The sequence below is a fragment of the Muntiacus reevesi genome, chromosome 1, assembly GCF_963930625.1.
Source record: "Muntiacus reevesi chromosome 1, mMunRee1.1, whole genome shotgun sequence".
Taxonomy (NCBI): domain Eukaryota; kingdom Metazoa; phylum Chordata; class Mammalia; order Artiodactyla; family Cervidae; genus Muntiacus; species Muntiacus reevesi.
The window spans coordinates 24,501,531-24,523,315 of NC_089249.1; the positions used below are offsets into that span (position 1 = coordinate 24,501,531).

The window sequence follows — 21,785 nt, forward strand, 5'->3', positions numbered from 1 at the left end:
TAAGCTTAAAAGCTTTTGCACAACAGAGGATACCATTGACAAAAAGACAGCCTACTAAATGGGAGAAGATATTTGCAAATGATATTAGCAATAAGGGGTTAATATCCAAAATATATAAACAGCTCATATAGCTCAATAACAATAACAAAAAACCCAATTAAAAAATGGGCAGAAGACTTGAATAGACATTTATCCAAAGAAGACATATAGATAGCCAACAAGCACTTGAAAAGATGCTCAACGTTGCTTATCACCAGAGAAATGTAAACCAAAGCCATAATGAGCTACCACCTCATACCCAGTCAGAATACCTATCATGAAAAAATCTTCAAATAACAAATGTTGACAAGGATGTGGAGAAAGGGGAATCTTCATACACTGTTAATGGGAATGTACATTGGTACAGCCATTATGAAAAACTATATGGCATTTCCTCAAAAAACTAAAAATAGGACTACCATATGGTCAGCAATTCTACTGCTAGGTATATGTCTGGAAAAAGTGAAAACACTGATTCAAAAGATATATACACCTCAGTGTTTGTAACAGTATTTTTCACAATAGCCATATTATGGAAGTAACTTAGTTCAGTTCAGTTCAGTCGCTCAGTCGTGTCCAACACTTTGCGACCCCATGAATCACAGCACGCCAGGCCTCCCTGTCCATCACCAACTCCTGGAGTTTACTCAAACTCATGCCCATGGAGTCGGTGATGCCATCCAGCCATCTCATCCTCTGTCGTCCCCTTCTCCTCCTGCCCCCAATCCCTCCCAGCATCAGGGTCTTTTCCAATGAGTCAACTCTTCGAATGAGGTGGCCAAAGTATTGTAGTTTCAGCTGCAGCATCAGTCCTTCCAATGAATACTCAGGACTGATCTCCTTTAGGATGGACTGTTTGGATCTCCTTGCAGTCCAAGGGACTCTCAAGAGTCTTCTCCAACACCACAGCTCAAAAGCATCAATTCTTTGGCGCTCAGCTTTCTTCACAGTCCAACTCTCACATCCATACACGACCACTGGAAAAACCATAGCCTTGACTCAATGGACCTTTGTTGGCAAAGTATTGTCTCTGCTTTTTAATATGCTATCTAGGTTGGTCATAACTTTGCTTCCAAGGAGTAAGCGTCTTTTAGTTTCATGGCTGCAATCACCATTTACAGCATATTGGATCCCCCCAAAATAAAGTTTGACACTGTTTCCACTGTTTCCTTATCTACTTCCCATGAGGTGATGGGACCAGATGCCATGATCTTAGTTTTCTGAATGTTGAGCTTTAAGCCAACTTTTCACTCTCCTACTTCACTTCCATCAAGAGGCTTTTTAGTTCCTCTTCACTTTCTGCTATATGGGTGATATCATCTGCATATCTGAGATTATTGATATTTCTCCTGGCAATCTTGATTCCAATTTGTGCTTCTTCCAGCCCAGCATGTCTCATGATGTACTCTGCATATAAGTTAAATAAGTAGGCTGGCAATATACAGCCTTGACGTACTCCTTTTTCTCTTTGGAACTAGTTGTCGTTTCATGTCCAGTTCTAGCTGCTGCTTCCTGACCTGCATATAGGTTTCTCAAGAGGCAGGTCAGGTGGTCTGATATTCCCATCTCTTTCAGAATTTTCCACAGTTTATTGTGATCCGAACAGTCAAAGGCTTTGGCATAGTCAATAAAGCAGAAATAGATGTTTTTCTGGAATTCTCTTGCTTTTTTGATGATCCAGCAGATGTTGGCAATTTGATCTCTGGTTCCTCTGCCTTTTCTAAAACCAGCTTGAACATCTGGAAGTTCACAGTTCATGTATTGCTGAAGCCTGGCTTGGAGAATTTTGAGCATTACTTTACTAGCGTGTGAGAGAGTGCAATTGTGTGGTAGTTTGAACATTCTTTGGGATTGCCTTTCTTTGGGATTGGAATAAAAACTGACCTTTTCCAGTCCTGTGATCACTGCTGAGTTTTCCAAATTTGCTGGCATATTGACTGCAGCACTTTCACATCAGCATCTTTCAGGATTTGCAATGGCTCAGCTGGAATTCCATCACCTCCACTAGCTTTGTTTGTAGTGATGCTTCCTAAGGACCACTTAACTTCACATTCCAGGATGTCTGGCTCTAGGTGAGTGATCTCACCATCGTGATTATCTGGGTTGTGAAGATTTTTTTTGTACAGTTCTTCTGTGTTTTCTTGCCATCTCTTCTTAATATCTTCTGCTTCTGTTAGATCCAGTCCATTTCTGTCCTTTATTGAGCCCATCTTTGCATGAAATGTTCCCTTGATATCTCTAATTTTCTTGAAGAGATCTCTAATCTTTTCCTTTCTGTTGTTTTCCTCCATTTCTTTGCATTGATCGCTGAGGACGGCTTTTTTATCTCTCCTTGCTATTCTTTGGAACTCTGCATTCAAATGGGTGTATCTTTCCTTTTCTCCTTTTCTTTTCACTTCTTTTCACAGCTACTTGTAAGGCCTCTTCAGACAGCCATTTTGCTTTTTTGCATTTCTTTTCCATGGGGATGGCCTTGATCCCTGTCTCCTGTACAATGTCACATACCTCCGTCCATCAAGCACTCTGTCTATCAGTTCTAGTCCCTTAAATCTATTTCTCACTTCCACTGTAGAGTCATGAGGGATTTGATTTAGGTCATACCTGAATGGCCTAGTGGTTTTCCCTACTTTCTTCAATTTAAGTCTGAATTTGGCAATAAGGAGTTCATGATCTGAGCCACAGTCAGCTCCCAGTCTTGTTTTTGCTCACTGTATAGAGCTTCTCCATCTTTGGCTGCAAAGAATATAATCAATCTGATTTCTGTGTCAACCATCTGGTGATGTCCATGTGTAGAGTCTTCTCGTGTGTTGTTGGAAGGGGGTGTTTGCTATCACCAGTGCATTCTCTTGGTAAAACTCTATGAACCTTTGCCCTGCTTCATTCTGTACTCCAAGGCCAAATTTGCCTGTGTCTCCAGGTGTTTCTTGACTTCCTACTTTTGCATTCCAGTCCCCTATAATGAAAAGGATATCTTTTTTGGGTGTTAGTTCTAAAAAGTCTTGTAGGTCTTCATAGAACCATTCAACTTCAGCTTCTTCAGCGTTGCTGGTTGGGGCTTAGGCTTGGATTACTGTGATATTGAATGGTTTGCCTTGAAAATGAACAGAGGTCATTCTGTCGTTTTTGAGATTGCATCCAAGTACTGCATTTTGGACTCTTTTGTTGACCATGATGGCTACTCCATTTCTTCTAAGGGATTCCTGCCCACAGTAGTAGATACAATGGTCATTTGAGTTAAATTCACCCATTCCAGTCCATTTTAGTTCGCTGATTCCTAGAATGTCAGTGTTTACTCTTTCCATCTCCTGTTTGACCACTTCCAATTTGCCTTGATTCATGGACCTAACATTCCAGGTTCCTATGCAGTATTGCTCTTTACGGCATTAGACCTTGCTTCTATCACCAGTCACATCCACAACTGGGTATTGTTTTTGCTTTGGCTCCATCCCTTCATTCTTTCTGGAGTTTTTATCCACTGATCTCCAGTAGCATATTGGGCACCTTCCGACTTGGGGAGTTCCTCTTTCGGTATCCTATCATTTTGCCATTTCATACTGTTCATGGGATTCTCAAGGCAAGAATACTGAAGCAGCTTAAGTGTCCATCAATAGATGAATGAATGAAGATATTGTATGTTTATGCACATGCATATACATACAATGGAATATTACTCAGGCATAAAAAGAATGAAATTCTGCCAATGCAACAATGTATGGATGGACCTAGAGTGTTTTACACTTAGCGAAATGTCAGGCAAAGAAAGACAAATATTGTTATCACTTATGTGTGGAATCTAAAAAATAAATTAAACAAGTGTATGTAACAAAACAGAAACAGATACATAGATACAGAGAATAAACTAGTGATTAACAGGAGAGGGAAGTGAGGAGGGTCAAGATGCATATGGGATTAAGAGATATTAACTACTATGTATAAAATAAATGAGTAACAAGGATGTACTGTACAGCACATGGAAATATAGCCATTATTTTGTAATAACTTTAAATGGAATATAGTCTATAACAATAGTGAAGTTACTTGTATACCTGAAAATAATATAATATTTTAAATGAACTACATTTCAAAAATAAAAAGATAATTATATGAGGTAATGGAAGTATTGACTAACATTGTTATAAAAGTAATTTAACAATATATATGTGTATCAAATAATCATGTTGTGTACCTTAGACTTATGTAGCGATTCTATTTCAATAAAGCTGGAAAGATGAAATTTGACACCCAAAGTGGTAAATGTTAAAAAAATCACTTATCTAGAGTCTCATGCTGAATAAATGACCTCTTTCTGTATTATTTTTATTATTTTTTACTTTAAAATATACCAGGGACTTCGTTGGAGGTCCAGTGGTTAACACTCCATGCTCCCAATGCAGGGGGCATGGGTTTGATCCCTAGTTGGGGAACTAAAATCCTGGATGGTGCACAGCATGGCTGAAAAAAAGGAGGAACTCAGAGAAATAATTTATGGCATGTATGTTTTCTAGATTTAAAAAATTTAACTTACACACGTAGAGCTGTTTTAAGTTAAATTTTAGGTTGAATCATCTGAAATTACTGTTTTCATGTTCAGGTGTTAGCTGTTCCATGTATTTCAACCTTTCTATGTAGATAAGTTGCTGATTTTTTAGAGGGGAGGAATTATTGTCTGATATTGTTGTCCTTTGTTTTCAGTATGCGCTGCCTCTTCAACTGGTGAATAACCAAACCATGACAGCGTGGATGGAGATCTTCCGAACTATTATTGACAGGACTGTTCCTCCTGTAAGAAAGGGCTTCTGTTTCTAAGAAGAATTGGGAAAAGTTGGATTTGGGTTGTTTGTGGTAGACTATTATCCCAGCCTACTATTCGGAAAAAAAAAATTACTATAATAAAAATAATTTATGATACATACTTAGCTATAGAAAATTCAGATAAACAAAATTAATAAAATAACTGTTTAATCCTACTAAAAATAGATAGCCATTTTTAAAACTTGATAATCATTCCTCTTTTTTTCTCTGCATTCATATACAACATATTTTTTCCTACAGAAAATACTTTATAGGAAGAAGTGATTAAAAAGGGTATACTGACAAAATCTTATTAAAAAGTGATTAAAAAAGGTATACAGGAAAAGAAGCATTAATGGGATCTGTCAGGAGGAACAATTATATTTTATTTGTAAAAATAGTATATATAGATAGTTGTGTGCATGCATGTGTGCTCAGTTCTGTCTGACTCTTGCGACCCCATGGACTGTAGCCCACCAGGCTTCTCTGTCCATGGGATTTCCCAGGCAAGAATACTGGAGTGGGTACTGTTTTGATATTAATTTTCACTTAAAATTTTGTAGAAATGTTTTGTATGATTTTGAATTTTTTTGTATGGTACATTTTTGCTTAATGCTTCATTGGCTAGATTTTTAGCTTGTTATAGGTTTAACTATAAGGATATAGTTAGGTTTCTATGCACATACATGGTTATTTTGTTTGGATAACCTCCTTGCTGTGTTAAGGCTTTGACAGATCTTTAGCTAATTAGTAAATTAATTAATTGAAGTAGAGTTGATTCACAATGTTATATTAGTTTCAGGTGTTTGGCATAGTGATTTAGTATTTTTATAGATTATATTCTGTTAAAAGTTAGTAGAAAGTAATGGCTTAATTTTCTACTTTGACAGATATTTCCAGAGTGGCTTATACTTTAATAAGCAGTGACTGATACTGTTTTGTTAAATACTAAGTTTGCCAGTTTGATAGGTGAAAGATGGTGTCTCATTTTTATCTGCAATAAATGTGATACTATATTTCATATATCAAATTAACTCAAATAATCAGATTAGCTAAATTAAAATATATTAACTGAAAAAATTATATATAAGATTATATTAAATATATAATATTAAACATTACATTAAAATATAAAATATTTTAAAAATATAAAATTATAAAAATTATAAAATATTTAAAATTTTGAGCTTGTCTCCAGATGTTGTCTCCAGATGTCTCAATATTCCTTCCTTTGTCTATTTCTTGGGACAAATTATGTTGAGGTTTAGTTTATACACGTTAATGCACGGAAATTAATGAACAGTTCAGTGAATTTTGACAGACTGACACTTGTGTTACTGTCTCCCAGATCAAGATATAGAACTTTTCTGGTATCCTAGAGTTTGCTTGAGGGATGTGACGTTTTCTATTTTATTTTCTACTTTTTTGGGCCTTTTAAAGATAGATAAATGTGAACAATAACACTAGTTAGTTGAAGTTTTGCTTGTTTAATTCCTACCTAGCAATCTGTAAAGTAAGAACTTGTATTTGTATGGCAATCTGAATTCACATTTAATATTGCTTAATTTATATCAACATTTATTCTGCCTTTGTTAGTCACACAAACCCTTTCATTGTAGGAATTTTATCTGGGTGTTTTGTCCTCCTAGGAGACTCTGCAGATTGATGAGGATGATAGACCAGAACTAGTCTGGTGGAAATGTAAGAAGTGGGCACTACACATTGTAGCTCGTCTCTTTGAACGGTAATTCTGGTTATTAGATTTACCATCTGTGGTTAGTATCTCAGTATTGGATATAATAAAATTGAATAGGTCCCCTTGATGCTGTATGGTATTTGATTATTTTTCTTTAGAGGGCAAAAAGTTATCCTGCGCTTGTTTTAAAGCAGACTTCACTGTGATCATTGGCTTTGATATCATAATGAGGTGAATGGTCTTCCCTGGGTCTTTCTAGTCTCTGTCAAAAAGGATTGGAGATATGATATTTCTGTCTGAAATTTTAAGTATGACCTGGAGTCGAAGTGTTGCTTGTTATAATTTTACTTCAGTGCTGGTGAATAAAAGGGAGTGTTAGTTTTCTGCCCCAGTAGAATGTATCTATCGAAAAGTATTTAAACTAATGAGCATGTTTTGTTTACAAAATTCTCAATATTTAAACATTTTCTCTTTGTGTTTTAAGATATGGAAGCCCAGGAAATGTCACAAAAGAATACTTTGAATTTTCTGAATTCTTTCTGAAAACCTATGCAGTGGGAATTCAGCAGGTAATAAACTTAACATTTTTAAAATAAAAGTATGGTTACTACTGAAAGTAGTTAAAGTCGCTTTTATCATTTAAAAGTAGTTTATAAAATATTAATTAATACATTACCTATTTTTAAGGATGAAATGGCAGCTCTGGGAATCTAATGCAATGCAGTCAGTTTTAGAACCAAGTGTACTAGGGTAGCTACTGCAAGTTTCCCTCACAAACAAACAAACAAACAAACAACAAAGAATTCCGCGCCGTGACGCTGGGCTCGGCCTTTCACGTGTGCTGACTGATGCTTGTGCGGCAGTCACCAGTGTTAGACCATGTTCTGCAGGTAACTTTCTGACCTCATATCAGTGTCTACCCTCTATTTCTTGAATCCTGCACATCTTTGTTTTAAGTTTTTATATCAGAAGATTTAGGTAATAGGAATTGATCTATTTCAAGAGGAGTTGAACTCAGAAGTTGACTTTCAGCTGAGAGCTTACACATTTTTGTGGAAGTTTGGGAACTTTTCTATACAGTGAAAATTAGGAACTCTTAAGAAATAATCCAAGTTGATGTTAATGTTTACAAACTACAAAGGGTAGATGGACATGAAGACTGGATTATCTGTATTACCATTTGAATTATGAAATTTTTGTTTCTATTTCAACACATGAAATTTAATAATGATTGAGCATTGGCTATATCAGGGCTGTATTAAGGAAACAGATTAATCAGACATAGTAAAAGGCTTTAATGATAAAGTGTTTCTAGATTTTTATCAGTCTCTGCATATTAGTCTTTATTGTCAGTGATAGAAAGTTAAATACTTAAAACCTGACATCTTAGATGGAGTAATTCCTTTTATGGATTATCATTTCTAAAAATTACCTTTCAGTGTTTGAGGAAAGCTATGGCTATAATTTCCTCACAAATTATTTTATTGGCCCATTAAGTTCAGTTCAGTACCTCAGTTGTGTCTGACTCTTTGTGACCCCATGGTCTGGAGCATGCCAGGCCTCCCTGTCTATCACTAACTCCTAGAGCTTGTTCAAACTCCATGTCCATTGAGTCATTGATGCCATTCAACCATCTCATCCTCTATCATCCCCTTCTCCTCCCGCCTTCAATCTTCCCCAGCATCAGGATCTTTTCCATTGAGTCAGTTCTTCACATCAGGTGGCCAAAGTATTGGAGTTTCAGCTTCAGCATCAGTCCTTCCAATGAGTATTTAGGACTAATTTCCTCTGGGATTGACTAGTTTGATCTCTTTGCTGTCCAAGGGACTCTCGAGAGTCTTATCTGACAACACAGTTTAAAAGCATCAGTTCTTCAGTGCTCAGCTTTCTTTATGGTCCAACCCTCACATCCTTACATGACTACTGGAAAAACCATAGCTTTGACTAGATGGGATCTTTGTTGGCAAAGCAATGTCTATGCTTTTCAATATGCTGTCTAGGTTTGTCATAGCTTTTCTTCCAAGGAGTGTGCGTGCGTGCTAAGTTGCTTTAGTTATGTCCGACTGTTTGTGATGCTATGGGCCATAACCCACCAGGCTCCTCTGTCCAAGGGATTCTCCAGGCAAGAAAACTGGAGTGAGTTGCCATGCCCTGCTCCAGGCGATCTTCCAAATCCAGGCGATCTTCCAAATCCAGGGATTGAACCCGCATCTTTTATGTCTCCTGCATTGGCAAGTGGGTTCTTTACCACTTGAGCCACCTGGGAAGTCCTTGCTGCAGTCACCATCTGCAGTGATTTTGGAGCCCAAGAAAATACAGTCTGTCACTGTTTTCATTGTTTCCCCATCTGTTTCATGAAGTGATGGGACTGCATATCATGATCTTAGTTTTTTGAATTTTGAGTTTTAAGCCAGATTTTTCACTCTTCTCCTTCACCCTCCTCAGGAGGCTCTTTAGTGCTTCTTCACTTTCTGCCTTAAGGCCCATTAGACAGTTTGTATTTCAAATCCTAAAAGATGATGCTGTTAAAGTGCTGCACTCAAAATGTCAGCAAATTTGGAAAACGCAGCAGTGGTCACAGGACTGGAACAGGTCAGTTTTCATTCCAGTCCCAAAGAAAGGCAGTGTCAAAAAGTGTTCAAACTACTGGACAACTGCACTCATTTTGCATGCTAGCAAAGTAATACTCAAAATTCTCCAAGTGAGGCTTTAGCAGTACGTGAACCGAGAACTTCCAGATGTTCAAACTGGATTTAGAAAAAACAGAGGAACCAGAGATCAAATTGCCAGCATCCGTTGGATCATGTTAAAAGCAAGAGAGTTCCAGAAAAACATCTACTTCTGCTTTGTTGACTACGCCAGTCTTTGACTGTGTGGATCATAACAAACTGGAAAACTCTTCAAGAGATGGGAATACCAGACCACCGTACCTGCCCCCTGAGAAACCTGTATGCAGGTAAAGAAGCAACAGTTAGAACCGGACATGGAACAATGGACTGGTTCCCAGTTGGGAGAGGAGTATGTCAAGGCTGTATGTTGTCAACCGCTTATTTAACTTATACATAGAATACATCATGTGACATGACAGGCAGGATGAAGCACAAGCTGGAAACAAGATTGCTGGGAGAAATATCAATAATCTTAGATACACAGATGACACCACCCTTATGGCAGAAAGTTAAGAAGAACTAAAGAGTCTCTTGATGAAAGTGAAAGAGAAGAGTGAAAAAGCTGGCTTAAAACTCAAAGGTCAAAAAATGAAGATCATGGCATCTGGTCCCATCACTTCATGGCAAATAGAGTGGGAAAAAATGGAAACAGTGCCAGACTTTATTTTCTTGGGCTCCAAAATCACTGCAGATGGTGACTGCAGCCATGAAATTAAAAGGCGCTTGCTCCTTGGAAGAAAAGCTATGATAAACCAAGAGAACATATCGAAAAGCAGAGACATTACTTTGCCAACAATGGTCCATATAGTCAAAGCCATGGTTTTTCCAGTAGTCATGTAAGGATGTGAGAGTTGGACCATAAGAAAGCTGAGCACTGAAGAATTGATGCTTTTGAACTGTGGTGTTGAAGACTCTTGAGAGTCCTTTGGACTGCAAGGAGATCAAACCAGTCAGTCCTAAAGGAAATCAGTCCTGAGTATTCATTGGAAGGACTGATGCTGAAGCTGAAACTCCAATACTTTGGCCACCTGATGGGAATAACTGACTTCTTGGAAAAGACTCTAGTGCTGGGAAAGATTAAAGGTGGGAGAAGAAGGGGACGACAGAGGATGAGATGGTTGGATGGCATCACCAACTCTATGGACATGAGTTTGAGCAAACTCCGGGAGTTGATGATGGATAGGGAAGCCTGGCGTGCTGTAGTCCATGGGATCGCAAGGAGTCAGACACGACTGGGTGACTGAACTGAACTGAAATATACACTTCATTTTGGATACCAGGATAATCAGGGAGCTGGTCAGCTCTCTCTCTTTCCACTGCTATTAAAGCCCCAGTAAGCATCCTAAAATTGATGCCTTCTTATAGTGTGTTCAGTAGAGGTTTTCCAGTGTCACATAAACATGTGTAAATACACACACATTTGAATTTCATGCTGTTGCATCCATGCCATGGAAGCCCTTCACAATATGGTGCTCATGATTGAACAACTAAACTGAACTGCATCCATGCCATAAACTGAACCTTGGTTATTTAAGGTATATATTCTGATATTTTTTAAAGTTTTTTTTTGTTTTTAAAGCAAAAGCTGTTCCTTCTGTTACTATTGTCTCATCTGCTACCACCTGCACTTCATGTGAACCACAGCAGTATTAAGAAGAGCTGTGTTCAGTAGCATCCCTTTTTAGCCTGAATTCCAGAAAGAGTTTCTTGGTGATAGGACTTCTGACAAATTTTATAAACCTGAACTTTATGTGACTTGAACTGAATTCATGTTCTGAATTTATAAATTTTGCACGTGTTTTAAAAGAACACTTTTTAACTTATGCCACAGTTCAGAGATAAGCTTGCTGTGGTGAAGGACTGCAGATCAGGAACCGGAATACTTGGCTGTGTGGCGGTGCAGCCTCCAGCATGGATCATCGCAGTGGCTTTGGTCATGGTTCCTTCCTTAGAAACAGTCTTTTTTTAAAAAAAAATACTTAAAAACTCAGTTTTGTGTTACTTCTACAAAGACTTTCCATGATCTGAGATTATAAAATAAAAAATTTCCACACTCTTTTAGTTATTCTATGGTTTCATTTTTTGGTTGCTGTTGAAATATTTTCCGCATCTGGAATTTATTTTGGTGTGAAGTTTAGTTAGGGAGCTACATTAATTTTTTAGGAGCTACCTAGTCAAGTATCCCAGTACTGTTTTTTTTTGAATGACCTTGTTTCTCTTCCAGTTGAAATGCACCTTTTATCAAATGTTAAAAATCTGCTTATGGTGTCTCTCTCTAAATGGATATAGTGTTTTCAGTGTTCATTTAGTCACGTTTATTATTTCACAGTAGTTTTAATTTATTTGAAGAGCTAGTATGTGGAATAGAATATAGACTTATTTGAATACTTCCACAAGTTAGAAGTTGGGTAAATGGCAGAAAATCACAGTGAGATACCTTTCAGTTCAGTATAACAAGGACCTATCTAAGCTCATGTGCTTTCTCACAAAATATTTATTTCTCTAAAAATCTGTTAGTTCTTTTTTATCTCTGTAACCTCTGGCTTGATTTTATGTCATGCCTAAAATGCCCCTCCTGTTAACTTTTGTTTTCCTATGTTTTCTCTTCCTGTTTTCCTGTAGGTACTACTAAAAATTTTAGACCAGTATAGGCAGAAAGAGTATGTAGCGCCCCGTGTTCTTCAGCAAGCCTTCAACTATCTCAACCAAGGAATTGTTCATTCTGTGACCTGGAAGCAGATGAAGCCACACATACAGGTTAGTGTCAGTGAACAGGTCTCCGAAATTATCCTGTGGTTAAAAGTTTTCTAGACAAGGTCAGTATTAACTAATCCAATATTTTATATTTAACATATTTTTGTTTTCATTAATAATTTCAGAAGAGTATCTTATATTTCATATAAAGAGTTTAGAAGTTTAACTATTTGAGAAGAATGAGGCCTTCAAGTTAAAGGAGTTGATCTTGGTTGGAATCTCATTTAGCCTCTGTTTTTCCTCTGATATGTCAGATAGTATTTTTCTACCCTCCTTACCTGCAAGTTGCTAGGAACAATTGAGGCATTTTGTATAATAGCATTTTGAAAACAGTCGCCAGGGCTGTAATTAAGGTAGTGTGTTCTTTTGTAGGAAATGCAGCCTGATACATGACCATTTTCTTTTGTAGGTTTTTATTTCTCTTTTTAGGTTGTTAAATTCTACAGCAAAAGTTAAAGTTTTCTGTTTGTATCAATTTTACTTAAAGGTAGAATTCAGCATTGTTATTAAGGAACAAATCAATGAAAAATTAGTACCATTGATAAAGTAATATTTACATACAGATAACTGGATAATTTGAAGATGTTAGGAACTAAATTTTTTCCTCTCAAAGTATGCATTCTTTAATTCTGTAATCTCCTAAGGTGGTAGATGAAAAGTAAAGCAAATTCTTTTACTTTATCTTTGGTGTCTAGGATAGATTTTGTTTAGTGTTATTACGGATCTTAAAGATCTGTTAGAAACATTAATATGACAGTTTGGAAAACTAACTTACTAAAGCCTTTCATTATTCATATTCCCCAAATGTGAATACTCTATATCCATTTATTGGTTTGTTTTTTTTCTTAGAATATCTCTGAAGATGTGATTTTTTCTGTGATGTGCTATAAAGATGAGGATGAAGAACTGTGGCAGGAAGATCCATATGAGTATATAAGGATGAAATTTGGTAATTAAGATGATTTTATTCCAATCAGTTCCTGGTTATATGAAGTAGTATAACTAAACTTATACTTTTAAGTAGATTTACTACTTTGTGAAATACCCGAAGTTCTGCTTTGCATGATAAACTCCAAAACTCGTGAAAGTTTGATGTTCTGTTGAGCCAGTGGTCTTGAGATGAGAAGCTACTTTATTCATCTAACCCTCTCAAGGATGCTGAAGCAGTACCATCTCTATACAACTCTTTCTCTTGTGATGCTGATCTGTAGAGTCCATTCCTTTCTGTGCCTTTTGGGCTACTCATTTGGGTTTGTTCTTGGTCTGCGAGATTCTTTGCATTTCTGCATATTTTAGGAATGCCCCAATATAGTTTGTGTCCTTATCGTAGGGACTAAATATTCCTCAGGGGAATGAAATTACTTATGTTGACACCAGTGTGTGGCCCTATTCTCTGTGGGTTGTTTTAGCCTTGCATCTTCCTGGAACCTGCTGAACTCTGTAGGTTGCCTGAGTTCATTCCCCTTTATTCCCAGTATGAATTAATCACTTCATGGATACTCAGGCAGTTAGTATAGGAAGATGTTATTTCTGTCCCTCTGTTTCTCCCACAGTGAAGAAGCTATCTGACAGCAGGGACTATCTTCAGTTCAGTCCAGTTCAGCCTCTCAGTTGTGTCCGACTCTTTGTGACCGCATGGACTGCAGCATGCCAGTCTTCCCTATCCATTACCAACTCCCAGAGCTTGCTCAAACGCATGTCCAGTGAGTTGGTGATGCCGTCCAGCCATCTCATCCTCTGTCGTCCCCTTCTCCTCCTGCCTTCAATCTTCCCTAGGATCAGGGTCTTTTCCAGAGAGTCAGTTCTTTGCATCAAGTGACCAGAATATTGCAATTTCAGCTTCAGCATCAGTCCTTCCAATGAACACTCAGGACTGATTTCCTCTGGGATTAACTGGTTTGATCTCCTTGCAGTTCAAGGGACTCTCAAGAGTCTTCTCCAACACCACAGTTCAAAAGCATCAATTCTTCAGTGCTCAGCTTTCTTATGGTCCAACTCTCACATCCTTACATGACTGCTGGAAAAAACCATGGCTTTGACTATATGGACCATTGTTGGCAAAGTAATGTCTCTGCTTTTTGATATGCTGTCTAGATTCGTCCTAACGTTTCTTTCAAGGAGCAAGCACCTTTTAATTTCATGGCTACAGTCACCATCAGAAGTGATTTTGGAGCCCAAGAAAATAAAGTCTGGTGCTGTTTCCATTGTTTCCCCCTCTATTTTCCATGAAGTGATGGGACCGGATGCCATGATCTTAGTTTTCTGTAAGTTGAGTTTTAAGCCAACTTTTTCACTCTCCTCTTTCACTTTCATCAAGAGGCTCTTTAGTTCTTCTTCCCTTTCTGCACAAGGGTGGTGCCATCTGCATATCTGAGGTTATTTCTCCCGGCAATCTTGATTCCAGCTTGTGCTTCATCCAGCCTGGCATTTTGCATGATACACTCTTGACTATAAGTTAAATAAGCAGGTTGACAATATATAGTCTGAACGTACTCCTTTCCCAGTTTGGAACCAGTCTGTTACTCCATGTCTGTTTCTAACTGTTGCTTCTACCTGCATACATATTTCTCAGGAGGCAGGTAAGGTGGTCTGGTATTCCCATCTCTTGAAGAATTTTCCACAGTTTGTTGTGATACATAGGTAAAGATTTTGGCCTAATCAATAAAGCAGAAGTAAATGTTTTTCTGGAATTCTCTTGTGTTTTCAATGATCCAGCAGTTTTTGGCAATTTGATGTCTGATTCCTCTGCCTTTTCTAAATCCAACTTGACCATCTGGAAGTTCTCAGTTCACGTACTGCTGAAGCCTCATGTGGAGAATTTTGAGCATTACTTTGCTAACATGTGAATAAGTGCAATTGTGCAGTAGTTTGAACATTCTTTGACATTGCCTTTCTTTGGGATTGGAATGAAAATTGACCTTTTCCAGTCCTGTGGCCACTGCTGAGTTTTCCAGATTTGCTGACATATTGAGTGCAGCCCTTTCACAGCAGCATCTTTCAGGATTTGAAATAGTTCAGCTGGAATTCCATCACCTCCACTCGCTTTGTAGTGATGCTTCCTAAGGCCCATTTGACTTCATATTCCAGGATGTCTGGCTCTAGGTGAGTGATCACACCATCATGTTGATCTGGGTCATGAAGATCTTTTTTGTATAGTTTTTCTGTGTTTCTTGCCACGTCTTCTGCTTCTGTTAGGTCCGTACCATTTCTGTGCTTTATTATGCCCGTCTTTGCATGAAATATTCCCTTGGTACCTCTAGTTTTCTTGAAGAGATTTCTAGTCTTTCCCATTCTATTGTTTTCCTCTATTTCTTTGCATTGATCACTGAGGAAGGCTTTCTTATCTCTCCTTGCTATTCTTTGGAACTCTGCATTCAAATGGATATATCTTTCCTTTTCTCCTTTGCCTTTAGCTTTCTTCTTTTCACAGCTATTTGTAAGGCCTCCTTAGACAACCATTTTGCCTCTTGTATTTCTTTTTCTTGAGAATGTTCTTGATCACTGCTTCCTGTACAATGTCATGAACCTCTGTCCATAGTTCTTCAGGCACTCTGTCTATCAGATCTAATCCCTTCAGTCTATTTGTTACTTCCATTGTATAATCGTAAGGATTTGATTTAGGTCATACCTGAATGGTCTAGCAGTTTTCCCTATTTTCTTCAGTTTAAGTTTGGAATTTGGCAATAAGGAGTTCATGATCTGAATCACAGTTAGCTCCTGGTCTTGTTTTTGCTGACTATATAGAGCTTCTCCATCTTTGATTGCAAAGAATCAGCCCATCTGATTTCAGTATTGACTGTCTGGTGGTCTGTCTTACTTGCTTTATTTTGCATTCTCTATCCCTTCTACAGCCCTACACTACTTTGCAAGTTCTTGGCACTAGTTTGCGTTCAGTGAAATGTTGAAATAAATAATGATAAGATTAGCATTACCTAAGGCATGCTGAAGGAGCCGTGACCACAGTGCTTTCCTGTCCTTGGGACATGTATTTCTGGTTACCTGAGTTAAGCCTACTAGTATAGATGCCAGATTGTTTTCAGTGTTGTTTCCCCAGTGCTTTATGTTTAGTACTATTTGATTCAGTAAGTGAGGAAGTGCCCTTGGAGACAAAGTACAGGAAAAGCAAAAGTATGAGAAAAGTAAATACAGAAGTATTTGCCACTGGTTTGTCCTTCCATTCTCTCATTTCCTTTTGAAAGTCATGATACATATTGTAGGCTTTATTAATTCCCCTTCCTAATGCCTTAATGGGCTTCCCAGGTGGCGCTGGTGGTAAAGAACCTACCTGCTGATGCAGGAGAGTTAAGAGACATGGGTTCGATCCCTGTGCCGGTTTTCCTCTAAAGGAGGGCATGGCAACCCACTCCGGTATTCCTGCCTGGTGAATCCTTGGACAGAGGAGCCTGGGGGGCTACTGCCCGTAGGATTTCGTAGTCGGACACAACTGAAGTGACTTGGCACATGCACAGTGCTTTAAATAGCACAGAATTATCTGCCAATCTTTCTTCTGTCTTCTTTAAGGCATTCTTTTTAGTGTTTGGCTTTTCTATACTTGTGAATTTTTATAAGTGCAGTGTATTTGTTTAGCTTTCAGAAAACTACTATTATTTTACTTATTCTTCATACTAAATAAGAAAGTACCTCAGGTTTTGGAAACTATAATAGTTAAGAGCTCTGTGTGTTACATTTTATTGATTAAAAGAGAGTATGGATAACTCAAGACTAGGTTAAGTGTCTTTTTTTCATTAATAGTTTCCTTCTGTGGTCTAGAATGCAGTGGCTATTGTGTGTATTTTACTTTTAGAAAGCTATTGGGGAGAACAATTACTAGTCTCCTTTTTATATTTTTGTCATGTGCAGTTATTTATATGAACAAAATACTGCTAAGTATATTGACTGATATTAATAATGGTGTTTATAGATTTGGTAAAAACTGAAGGAGAGGGACTTATCTGCCGGTCCAGTGGCTAAGACTCCATGCTCCCAATGCAGGGGGCCCGGGTTTGATCCCTGGTCAGAAAACTAGATCCTACATGCCATAATTAGAAGATCCCACATGCCCCAACACAGATCAAAAATCCCACGTGCCACAGCTGAGACCCAGCACAGCCAAAGAAATAAGTAAATATTAAAAAAAAAAAACCAGACTGAAGGAGCTCGGGCCTTGATGTTAAGACTGTCTGGATGTGAATACTGGCCCAGACGTTTACTGTGTAATTGTGGACAAATGACTTAACCTCTCTGACATGCAGTGTTTTCAGCTCTACTGTCTTGGTGCATTTGTGTATAATTAGTTTGTTTCTTTCTCTTACTGTGTAAGCAACATGAGAACCTTTTTTGATATTTGTATCCCCAGAGCTTAGAACAGTGCCTGGCACACAGTAAGCAGTAAATAAATTTTTATTGTTTTCTGATAGAGGAAAAGCATTTTTCCTATCCTCAGTGGAACTGTATTGTTTGTTTTAATATGATTATTTAAAAGGACAACCTATAGAGTTTGATAAATATTGTTGTGTATGAGAGCAGTCATGATATGTTCTTAGCTTATAACCAGTGTTATATATGGACTGTTTTATTTCTTGGTTTTGAAATAGTGGTCAGTCAGGTTTAAACTCTATAATAAGTAGTTGTATTTTTGCTCACATGGTTTAAACTTTTAAAATCTAAAATCTTAGATATTTTCGAAGATTATGCTTCTCCTACCACAGCAGCCCAGACTCTCTTATATACTGCTGCAAAGAAAAGAAAAGAGGTATGTAGTTATTCTTTTTAAATACAAAACTGAAAGGTGACCTGTGTTGATTTGACATTCTAATGAATGCCCCTTGTAATTGAAAAATTATGTTAGTAGTTATAATCAGTAACTTAAAAAAATTTTTGTGTCCTCATAAGGGAAAAGGAATATTTTTTCTTAATTGTAGTTGCTTGATAGAACACAGTAAAATGTCTTTATTTTTGATAATTTGTACATCATTTTTAATATGATAGTAAAGCAGTGGAAGCTCATGTAGACTAAAGTGGATTCTTCTATTTCTTTAGGTGTTGCCAAAAATGATGGCATTCTGTTATCAAATCCTAACAGACCCGAACTTTGATCCTAGGAAGAAAGATGGAGCCCTGCATGTGATTGGTTCCTTAGCTGATATTTTACTGAAGGTTAAGCTACTAAAATTTAATTTACTTAATAACACTGTGAAGCATAGGCAAATGAGATAATATGAAAATTATGGATAATTTAAAACTGCTGACTCTGCATAATTGAGTTGACTATTTTTCTTTCTGTCATTTTTGTTTCTTAAATTTAGAATGACTTTTTATTTACTTTTTCAGTATGAAACTGTTGTTATATAAAAAAGATGATACAAAATAACTTTAGTGTTGTTTCTAGACAGATCAGTCGATACTGAGTTTCTATCTAAAGACTATGTCTCTCTTGTTTTAAAACATACAATATGTAGGTCAATAATTTTTCAAAATTTAAATAGAAATATATTAAGTGTAAATCATAAACATGCTTTATTAGGAAGTGATTTTTACATGTGAGAAAGACATTAATAAGTTAAACTCAATTTCTGTTTCCTAACAGAAGAGTTTATTCAAGGACCAAATGGAGTTATTGTTGCAGAATCACGTGTTTCCATTACTGTTGTCTAACCTGGGATACCTCCGTGCCAGAGTAGGTTTTTCCATATTTCATTATAATGTCTCGAAATCTTCATTTGTAAGTTAATTATTGAACTAAATACTTTTGGACAGATTTATCTTTTACCACACTGGGACAAAATGAAGTCAGTGAGAATGTCTTTTATAGTCATAAAAGCTGAATAAAGAGCAAATTAGTAAATAAAGGGATGTATAGATTTTAACTCCAGCTGTCCCCTGCCTTGCCTCACTTGCTGCATATGCAGATCATGCTGTGAGAGGGCTGATGCTGCAGCAGTGGTACCATGTAAATTCATAAGCTGATTAATTTCTAGTGTCCAAAACAGCATGAAAATTATATTTTGGCTAAACTCCTATTATGATTTCCAGTATAATAATTAGATACACTTTAATAATGTGGAGAAAATAATAATCCATGTAAATTTATTTGTATTCTAGATATATATTATTTATAGAGGCAATATATTTTATGGAGAAATAAAAATAGAACTTTTAACAGTCTAGTGCTTATTTTTGTAACTATATCAACACAACAAAATATCTTGCTAAAACCAATATATGTTAACAATGCCTTGTACACACCAGAGCATTTTATAAATGGAAGACAGGGACTTCCCTGGTGGTCCAGTTGTTAAGACTGTGCTCCCAATTCCGGGGGTCTGGATTCAATCCCTGATCAGGAAACTAAGACTTGGAGCAATCAAATCAATCAGTAAATAAAAATGTTTAGAAAGAGATAATAGTCACTAGAGAAATATTTGTGTGAATGTAGGTTAGAAATGTAGAGGGTGCACAAGTATTTTTATAAGTAGGCTACTATTTTTACAGACTGTTAATTGTATGTCTCTTACAAGTCATTAATCATTCAAATTATTTACTGTCAATTGTATTTTATGCAATAGAGATTCAAAAAAAATAATATGATTTAGTGGTCTAATAGTTTAAAGTTTGGTGATTTATACAAGGTTAAATTTTTTTTTTATCTTCGGTGACTGAAAAAGTCAAGTTTCTTAAACTGATTAGTGTAAGGGAAAATAATATTTTATTCATTTGCTATGAAGACCAGTAAATGAATGTCAACACTATCTTGTAGTGCTTTTGCATATAAATAATAAGTTGTGAGTCATAATATTTATTAAAGCATTGACAGGATTTTTTTTTAGAGACACTTAAGTTTGGCTCTGTTTTACCTTTCTTATGAATAGTGATATTGCATAAAGATGATTTAGAAGTAATAAAATTGCCTTTCTTATAAGAAGTATGGAATCCTGAAGTTAGCATCAGAGACTAATATGTTTCCCTCCAAAAAACAAATAAATAAATAAATAGTACATGGTAGGATTAATGATGTTTTACTTAGAAGTTTTTATATTAATTATTACATAAAACCATAATCCTAATAGTTTCCTACTAACTTTTTCCTTATAACATAGTCCTGTTGGGTACTTCATGCATTCAGTTCTTTGAAATTTCATAATGAGCTCAACCTAAGAAATGCAGTTGATCTAGCAAAGAAGAGCCTGATTGAGGATAAGGAGATGCCTGTCAAGGTTGAAGCTGCCCTTGCTCTTCAGTCATTAATTTCTAACCAGACACAAGGTAAAGCCAAAATTATTATTAAATTAAAAAAATTTGAAATTTAATTTAGAATAAAAATACAGTTTTTAGAGGGTATTTTTAATTAAATAATTATTTTGATGTGGTCTTCTCAAATAGTTTTGTTTACTTCCTTCCCTAACGGAGTTAAGTCCCTAAGTCTTAAAGTTCAGAGTTTGGGTTTTTGAGCTTTTGCTCCCTCAGAATTTTATAGACATTTATTCTTGCCACTTTTAGGAATGTCTGTTAACTGTGGTTTCCAGAAAAATTTGAGATTAGGAAACAAGTTGATGGTTGTTAAACATTAAAGTAGACGGGGAATCGAGAGACCTAGGAGTCTATTTTTGACTGAACTCCTGCCTTGCTGTCTAGACCTGGGCAAGACATGTGATCTGTCAAGGATTAGATTGCCATATATTTAAATTTAGGGGGATTGGACTAGATGGCTTCAAGATTCCTTTCAGTTCTAGGATTCTGTGATTCTGCCAGTTCTGAAAGTAGCAAGTCACATTTCTAGTGAGTGATAACACGTATCTCATTTGTTTGTGTAGAAGAATGCTCTGTTCAAAATTCAGATAAACCTTTGAAAGTAAATTTTGCATTATGAAGAACATTAGCCTTTATCCCTATGCAACACTGTTCCAATGGAAGGCAATATTAGATAAACACATGTGGGGAGAAGGGTGGTTAGAGATGGGGTGAAAGAGGGAATGAGCATCATCAATGTTAGGCATAGTCTTTATGTAAATGATTTTTACACTCGTATCATGCTGTCATATTCATGTTTGATAAGTCATGCTGATGACAGAGGACATGTGTGATTCAAATTTCTCAAGGGAGCTATTGGCATTTGGGGCAGGAGGGTTCTTTACTGTGCAGGGCTAGTTGTCCATGTGTGTTACTCATGGGAAAATGGGTACATTGGTGAACACTATTTTGGTACAACTTTTTAGCTTACCATCAGACAAGTATGTGTCTGGGACCTGTTACCCCGTGTCATTTACCTTGCGACCAAGTAACTTTCCTTCACCACTTGTGAATGGCTAATATTTTTTACTGAGTTTGTTTTTTATTGCATTAGCCAAGGAATATATGAAGCCACACGTAAGGCCTATTATGCAGGAGCTGTTGCACATTGTTAGAGAGACAGAAAATGATGATGTTACTAATGTTATCCAGAAGATGATATGTGAATACAGCCAAGAGGTAGCCTCAATTGCTGTGGATATGACTCAGCATTTGGTAAGACTGGGCACAGTTTTATGTTAGTTTGGTATAAAGGCTTTGAATTATCTAAGTAAATTAAACTCCAAAATTTGAAGTTTAGTTTGTATGTAACTGAAATGCTAATGTAAAACTATTTGCTCTGATAATTCTGACACTTAATAATTTCTATATATACTTTCCAGTTTTCCTAGATTTTGGATTTATTTATTTAATGGCAACCAGAAGTTAATTATTTGCTGTTTGATTATAATAGCTAATATATATTCCACTTTAGTGACTAGATAAGGGCAAAATGGCTATATTTAAAACATGACAGTTTCTATCATCGATATTCACTTGGCAAACTGCAT

General features: G+C 36.6%; 1 protein-coding gene across 2 annotated transcripts in view; it reads left to right on the forward strand.

The window, feature by feature from the left end:
• Positions 1-21,785, forward strand: part of IPO8 (importin 8) — a 72,269-nt gene that overhangs the window by 16,837 nt on the left and 33,647 nt on the right. For both annotated transcript variants that reach the window (XM_065939863.1, XM_065939872.1), the window contains 10 exons: positions 4,732-4,821; positions 6,480-6,574; positions 7,011-7,095; positions 11,818-11,952; positions 12,799-12,898; positions 17,625-17,701; positions 17,989-18,105; positions 18,536-18,625; positions 20,046-20,211; positions 21,290-21,450. In XM_065939863.1, coding sequence (XP_065795935.1) covers positions 4,732-4,821; positions 6,480-6,574; positions 7,011-7,095; positions 11,818-11,952; positions 12,799-12,898; positions 17,625-17,701; positions 17,989-18,105; positions 18,536-18,625; positions 20,046-20,211; positions 21,290-21,450 — 1,116 coding nt within the window. The remainder of the gene's footprint in view (positions 1-4,731; positions 4,822-6,479; positions 6,575-7,010; positions 7,096-11,817; positions 11,953-12,798; positions 12,899-17,624; positions 17,702-17,988; positions 18,106-18,535; positions 18,626-20,045; positions 20,212-21,289; positions 21,451-21,785) is intronic.